Here is a 7,887-nt window from a genome sequence, read left to right on the forward strand (position 1 = left end):
CGTTCCAGCCTTCCGGTCTAAAAATCTCCCAATCTGCTAACATTTTGACATCAATCCTTTGGTGATTATTGATCCTTGTTGCAACATTCCGGAGAGATTGACGTGAAGAGATTTCAAATCTGATGACTATCCAAAAATAGTAGTTTCCCTAAATTTTAGGAGATATGCCCAAAGCATTCCTTCAGGTCATCTGACCAACATTCTCTTTCGTGACCACATCAGAAAACGTAATGTGGTCATGACACAGTGACCTTTTTTTTTTCATTTCATGGACATTCACAAATGTGTATCTACATTTATGGCCAGGCACACTGTCCTGCACCATTCTCAGTGGCCAAGTACACTGTCCTGGTCCACTGTTCGTCAAGTCTTCAGTGCCCAATCTTCTAGGATTTCAGGGTCCCAAGGCTCAAGTAAACCATCAGTTGCACGAAGTCCCAATGGTCCACCTTCTCTGGTCATGCAATGTCGAAGCTTGATCCAAGAGATATCTGAGGGTAGAAATCAACAGCAACTAAAGAACAAAAAGAAAAAGAAAATATATATATATTTACTTAGGTAAATACAAGGAAAGCAACTGCAAAAGTTCACCACCTGGTGACATACCCCCGTCTTGAAAGAAGCAAGCGACCTCGATTGCATACCACACATGCTAATGGATGACATAGGACGATAACAAGATTCCCCATGTTATTAATGCCATTGCATGTATTACTTGCTAACGGATGACACAGGGCGATGATAGGAATTCCCCACTACCATTAGTGCCATCGCAAGTCGAGCCTTTCAATATACATGTTTCCGGATGCAACACAGGGCGATAGCATGTGTCCCCGCACTATTAGTGTCACAATACGTATAATCATTCATTGAAGTGTAACAGATACAACTTCAAAGCACTGAAAGTCCATTCATTCATTTATTGACAACAAATGTCAAAACTGTACATTGCAACAAAACATATGATACAAGTGTACAGGTCATTCAAAATTCAGGTTCAAAAAGCAGATCATGTCACTATAGTGTCTAACAGGAAAGCTTTTCTACCTTCGTCTAGTGCAGACAAATCAGTTTCAACTTCATTCACTTGCTTTGCAAAAACCAAGTACGGAGAAAGATGATTTTTCATTACTGAAGTTATGGCAGAAGCAGAAATAACTGGGACGACAGACTCTCCTTTCAGCTTCACATCCAGAACATGAGTCTTGTCCCTATGTATAATTGTGATTTTCCTGTTGAAAGCATCCAACACTGCATGTTTCCTATGAGACCATGGAATTCCCAAGAGGACATCACATCCTTCCAAGGGCATGATATGAAACTCCTCTGTGTCCACATAACTCTGTATATGCATGCGAAGTTTGCCAAGTATAGGAGTGACAGGAACTGAATGCCCAGGGCATGCCAAATCAGCCTGTCCAACTGGTCCCATCTCTTCAGCACAAATTCCCAACTTGGCTGCCAATGCCGGTGAAATAAAGTTAGCTCGAGCACCAGGGTCGAAGAAAATCAGCACTGTAGCATCTCTGATTTTACCCCATGCTCTACACAATTCTGTCGCATCATCACATGGCTAGTCACCAACTATGTCAGGTACCAATCCTGCACTCGGCATTGTCTTCTTCTTGGGTGGCCCTTCTTTATCCTCCGCATCTTTTGCTAGCTGTTGTGGACATTTTGCAGCCATATGCCCTTTCTGTTCACAGATGAAACATTTCCCAGCTTGCATCAATGCCTTTCTCTCTTCAAATGACTTGCCATACAGTGGCCTCTTCTGTCCTTTGCCTTGAGGTTCCTTCTTCACTGTGCTCTTGAAACCACCTGAACCTCCCTGAAGCAGTGCATTAGCCATGTTTGCATTCTCAATTAGTTGAGTCATGTTGGAAACATTGGTCTTAATACAGTAATCCCTGATCTCTTTGGGCAAACCACAGCAGTACTTCTCTATTTGCTCTGACAATGGCATTGTCCTGTAAGAAGTTACTGGCAAGAGTGCATCCCAAAACTTCTTATTGTACTCTTCCAGATTTGCACAATTAGCTGCATCCAGTTTGTGCCATGTTGTCATCACATCCACTTCAAAAGTGTTTGTCAGCCATGCAAAAGAGAACTGCTGCTTGAATTGGACCCATGTAGCAGGTGCCTGTCCTTGCATCAACAGTGAGGTCCACCATTGCAATGTGTTAGCTTTCAAGAAAGTAGCAGCCTTCTGCACCTTAGAAGACTCTATGAAGTTGCCTCCAGTGAATGCTGCATCAAACTGCTGAATGAAAGTCAGCGCTTTCAATTTGTCCTGCATCCCACTGAAAGTCTCAAACTTCACTGCTTGACCACCTTCTTTGTAATCCTTTTGCTTACTGCTGTTGGGGGTCAAGTAATTATAGACCGGCGGCTATAAGAATGGTAAATCCTTGTGCACTTTCTCTGCACCAGTCCTTGCTGCCCTTTGTCCATTTGGCTGAGAAAATTCAGCCACAATAACAGGTGCTGCAGGCATGAAAACTGGGCTGAAATGTGTCTGAAGTCCAGGCTGCACACCTATGTTGGCATAAAGAGGATTCACATATTCTGTATGCATCAGCCCTGGTGATGCTCTTGGCATCAAACCTGGCAAAGCTGTGGGCGGTCTAGCCATGGCCTGGAAAATAGACCCACCACCAAAATAACTGGGTTGGGCAGCAACCAAAGGAGGAATGGTCGGCAGAACCATTTGTGCATTACTGCCCTGACCATTAACTGCCTGATCCTGTGCCTGTGTAACCTACACTAGATTAGCTGCCACTGCTAGTGTCTGCTCTACATGCTGTGGCATCCTTGGCACTTGTTCCTGTGCCCTCTCAATTGCATGCTGAGATGATTCAACCTCGGAATCCCCTGTCCTTGACTGCAAATATCTCTTCATCCTGGGATTCTTCACCAGCTGTTCAAAGGTACCAACCATGCTCAGGAGCTGCGCATGAAATAAATCCTCTTGTTCCTGTTCTTCTACTGAGATGGCTGGCTATGACAATGGCTGTGTCCGCTCAGATGCTGACACTCTGGCACCTGTCATCTCTCTACGGTGTCGGCGGGTAGAAGAGGAACTCTCTTCTGCCACGAGCTTTCCTTTTCCCTTATCTGCCATGCTGTCTACTAAGCCCTCAAAGGAATCCTGTATCCAAAGAAAGATCTCGTAATCTTTCTCACTTGTAATCAGCTGTACCTCTCTATGTGTGTCTCTTGTTCACCCAATCCAATCCGTGTCTGGGCTCTTGCAGAAAAGAGGACCCTATCCCGGCAATGGAACCATGAAACCGGGCTATGGACACATAACGCAGTAATTCTTTCAATTAAATACCTGGACTTTATGAACAGAATCCTCGCTCCCTCACTCAACACCAGATTGGCCCCGAAGTCCGACGCCCCTTTCGGTATTTATTTATCAATTAATTCAAGGGAAATTACAAGGGTATGGTATCTGTAGTTATAAGAGCAATTCACAGCCAAGAAACCCTTGTTTTAAGAAAATTTTGGCAGCATTTCGGTACATAAACCTTCCCTGAACAAAATCCCAAGTCCCTGGTCCTCTTCCTTGGCCTTCTACCACTCAAATAAGCCCAAAACAGTGAATTTCAGCTTGCTGTATTTTCTGTGCATACCTGTTTTCAGCTCTGTACAACCACCACACTGTCCTGGTAGACCCTAGCAAGGTCCCTCTGCAATCTGGCATCAACTGGGCCTTGGAACAGTCCCTGAACAGTTCAAAAACAGCACCAATTTAGTGCTGAATTGGACACCTGCGTGGTGAGGTAACTACCCTCACATGTTCCTGCTTTGGAGCAGCAGTTAGCTGCTCCTGTTCCTGTCAAAGGAGGCTCTTTCCTCAGCCAAAAAGCATATTCCCCACACAGCTGTACATAATTCATGAGAGTAGCCCACTAGAGGGGCATTTCCATAGCTGGATATAGGTTAAGAGAGGCTGTGGGGAGCAAGCTCAACCCTCAGTGCATAGAGAACAGGGAAGGGGAAGCTCCAATAGCTCTTAACCTCTGCAACAATCCACCTGCTTTTCCCACAAAAATGAGCCTAGGGGGAAGATAAGCAAGTGCCGAGTTTCCTGTACTTAGAAACTGGCCTAAAAGCTGCCACATGGTAGTCATGCAGCTCATTTCTCGTTCCAACCTTCCGGTCTAAAAATCTCCCAATCTGCTAACATTTTGACATCAGTCCTCTGGTGATTATTAATCCTTGCACCATTCCGGAGAGATTGACGCGAAGAGATTTCAAATCTGATGACTGTCCAAAAATAGCAGTTTTCCTAAATTTTAGGAGATATGCCCAAAGCATTCCTTCAGGTCATCTGACCAACATTCTCTTTCGTGACCACATCAAAAAACGTAATGTGGTCATGACACAGTGACCTTTTTTTTTTTCATTTCATGGACATTCACAAATGTGTATCTACATTTATGGCCAGGCACACTGTCCTGCACCATTCTCAGTGGCCAAGTACACTGTCCTGGTCCACTGTTCGTCAAGTCTTCAGTGCCCAATCTTCTAGGATTTCAGGGTCCCAAGGCTCAAGTAAACCATCAGTCGCACAAAGTCCCAATGGTCCACCTTCTCTGGTCATGCAATGTCGAAGCTTGATCCAAGAGATATCTGAGGGTAGAAATCAACAGCAACTAAAGAACAAAAAGAAAAAGAAAATATATATGTATTTACTTAGGTAAATACAAGGAAAGCAACTGCAAAAGTTCACCACCTGGTGAGACAAGTACCTACTATAAGGGAAAGTTCTCATCTACTAAGATATACAAGGTTGGTCTATAGTGTGAACGTAACTATATGAGTTGGCACTATAACTATACCCTTACATGTAAACCAAAGTGGTTAACATAACCTGTAAACTATTGGTGTATTATCAACTATCATCTCACTAACCGTGCCAGTGGCTTAAGTGTGGACCTATCATCTTGGCATGTCACCCATATCCGCACTAGTTGAGCTCGATGTCTCAACACTTCCCCTCAAGCTTAATTCTATACCATACACTCCAAGTAATTTTTTGAACCTACAGAGCTTCTCTGTATCCAATGCTTTCGTGAAGATGTTAGCTACTACCTCATCCTCTGTGGTGACATATACCAAATCCACATCACCGTGCTAGAATCTTCTCCCTCACACAATGATAATGTACCTCAATGTGCTTCATCGTAGCATAATATGTTGGATTACTAGCTAACTCATATGATATGTTTATCATGTTGTCACAATAAATGACAACATCCCTATCCATTGGCTTACCCATATCTACAAGTAGCTTCTACCACCAAGCTACCTCACATGTTTCCATAGTAGCACCCCTGTACTCAGCCTCCATACTTGTAAAGCAACTATAGTCTACTTCTTGTTGTTGCTTTAGGTAATGGCAATTCTCCGAAAAGAAAACATAAAGCTTCTAGTAGATCTCACCAGACTAAGACATTACCAGCCTAATTGGCATCTATGTACCCATGTGTATATACCTATATTCTAGCCTCATAAAAAAGACCATAATGTATTGTCAACTTTATGCCTTAGTATCCTCCCAGTATAGCTACGTCTAAGTGTGGCTTCCTTGGGGCTTACATAAACTAACTCACCAATCTCATAGTATAGCTCAAATCTAGCCTGGTGATAGTTATGTATATCAAACTCCCTACTATGTTCTTGTACGTACTATGGTCCCCAAAATATCACCAACATTATAGAGAACTTCATGTTCTACTCCAATGGTACAATTGATCATCCCATACAAAGCATACTATCTCTGCAAAATCCAAATCCCATCTCATGACCTAATCACTTTTATGCCAAGGAAATATCATAGCTTCTCACCTAAATCTTTTATTTCAAACTTTGTCTAAGAAGCATCTTTACCTCATGAATATCATCATCATTGTCACCTGTGATAATCATCCTGTCATAGATGACTACTAGTATAAACCCCTTGTCACATGTAATCGCCACTATCATAGATGACAATTAGTATAAACTCCTTGTCAGTTTTTCATACATAGAGTGAGAAATTAGCTTTGGATATTTGAAATCTCATAGTGACAAGATACTCTCCTATCTGTCTAACCATGCTCTAGGTACCTTCTTCAAGCCATATACGGCTTTACACAACCTATAAACAAAATTGGGGTGTGCATGATTCTTATATCTTGGTGGTTACATCATGTAAACCTTTTCCTATAAATCACTGTGAAGAAATTCATTCTTTACATCATGTAAACCTTTTCCTATAAACCACCATCATGGAGAAATTCATTCTTTAAATCCGTCTAGCGTAAAGAACATCACTGCGCAACCAGCAAAATGATTACTCTCATGGTTTCCATCCTAGCAACCGAGTTGAATATCTCCTCATAGTCAATGCCGTATGTCTACACATATACCTTAGCATCTCACACGCCCTGTCTTGCTGCCAACATAGAATAGTACATAGGAACTTTGGATGGTGATACTAATTCATATGTAACTCTGCACCTCCCATAGCAGAACAAGCCACTGGGATGGTAGGGATGCACATGCATATATGTTGGTGGTACTTTTAATAAAAAGGAGAATTATTCTTCATATTCACTCATATAAAATTGTTAAGCAAGTTTGGGATGCGCTTGCTACTCTTTACCAGCAAGTGCATGTACATGCGTTGCCTACTTGTGCAAGAAGTTAGAGTCCGAGCATATAAGCGAGGAAGACTAGATAGATGATTTCTTACAAGGATTAAAGATCTCAGAGAGCACCTTGTATATATTGATGAGGCCTATCCAAATAGTTCATTTGTATCTGCTATTCCCACAACTTTACCAAATTCATACCAATTTTAGCTTATGATGAAGGGTAAACCCAATGTCCTTACATTTGATGAGTTGGTTTGTGGTTCTCTTGTCAAGATAAATTCTAAAAAAATCGAATAGTTATGCGTGTGGGAGATCATCGTTTTTCTAATCAAAAAGGTAAAGCCAAATCCTTCTCTCTTAGAGAAGCTACACGCCAAAGGTAGAATCAATCCAGTCTTCTGGCAAGGATGCCAAGAAGGGGGCTGATAAGCCAAAGAACAAAGTCAAATGTAGTTAAGCTATACCATTATATCAATGAATGTAGAAAAAGTGTGGAGAAGGAGAAGAAGAAAGAGTCAGCATGAATGTGGTTGATGCATCATCACCAAGTGCTAAAAAGAAGGAGAATGAACTATGTACATGATGATTGGGCATTTATTATGCACTACAATTATGACCTTAATAAGCCAAAGAAGAAAGTCAAATGCAATTAAGCTGTGCCATTATATCAATGAATGTAGAAAAAGGGTGGAGAAGGAGAAGAAGAAAGAGTCAACATGACTGTGGTGGTTGACGCATCATCGCATGCACTACAATTATGACCCTTTTGTCCATGATGATGTATGCATGTTAGTGTGACAAATCAACATGTTCCATGTTTTAAGAATGGTGCTAGCAACAAGCATATTACTTCTCAATGTATTTTGTTTTCCTCCCTTGAGCTGCTCCTTGTTGGAATTAGGGTTGCAGGAATGCACACACAACTTCAAGAAGATAAGGAAGCTTGAGCACAACACAGTAGTGTATTATGAGTGCCAAAAATGAAAGATAACAAGCCCTAGAAGATAATGGGCGTATATACAATGCACGGGGGAAAAAACCTCCTAGTGAGGGAAAAAGTGCCCCGGCGGTCCTAAGTGTGTTCACACACATCACTACTATAATATGGTAACAAATCCCCCCTGGAGTGATGCGGTGAACAAGAGCTAGCACTCATGTATAGGGAAGTGTCTAGCTATGTGGACGAATCCACAAAAGGGAGTAAGCCCAAAGCTTTGCGAAAAGCTTCGAACTTCTC

General features: G+C 42.0%; 1 protein-coding gene across 1 annotated transcript; it reads right to left on the reverse strand.

Moving 5' to 3' along the window:
* Positions 1-1,573: 1,573 nt before the first annotated feature.
* Positions 1,574-2,941, reverse strand: LOC147603656 (uncharacterized). The gene is made up of 3 exons (XM_086795952.1): positions 2,864-2,941; positions 2,483-2,761; positions 1,574-2,392 (listed from the first exon to the last, which is right to left on the reverse strand). Exons 1-3 carry the CDS (start codon positions 2,939-2,941, stop codon positions 1,574-1,576), a joined length of 1,176 nt encoding a protein of 391 aa, XP_086652078.1.
* Between the last annotated feature and the right edge of the window lie 4,946 nt (positions 2,942-7,887).

Source organism: Cibotium barometz, chromosome 63 (assembly GCF_041138505.1).
Source record: "Cibotium barometz isolate CiBa-2024 chromosome 63, ASM4113850v1, whole genome shotgun sequence".
Taxonomy (NCBI): Eukaryota; Viridiplantae; Streptophyta; class Polypodiopsida; order Cyatheales; family Cibotiaceae; genus Cibotium; species Cibotium barometz.

What these genes read in the sequence shown, in the direction of transcription:
- LOC147603656 (XM_086795952.1), bottom strand. Translation starts at nt 2,941, where the DNA reads ATGGTTGGTACCTTTGAACAGCTGGTGAAGAATCCCAGGATGAAGAGA. An exon ending in CAAGGACAGGGGATTCCGAG is followed by an intron (nt 2,762 to 2,863) that starts GTTGAATCATCT and finishes AATCTAGTGTAG; the next exon opens with GTTACACAGGCACAGGATCA. An exon ending in TTTTCATGCCTGCAGCACCT is followed by an intron (nt 2,393 to 2,482) that starts GTTATTGTGGCT and finishes CCATTCTTATAG; the next exon opens with CCGCCGGTCTATAATTACTT.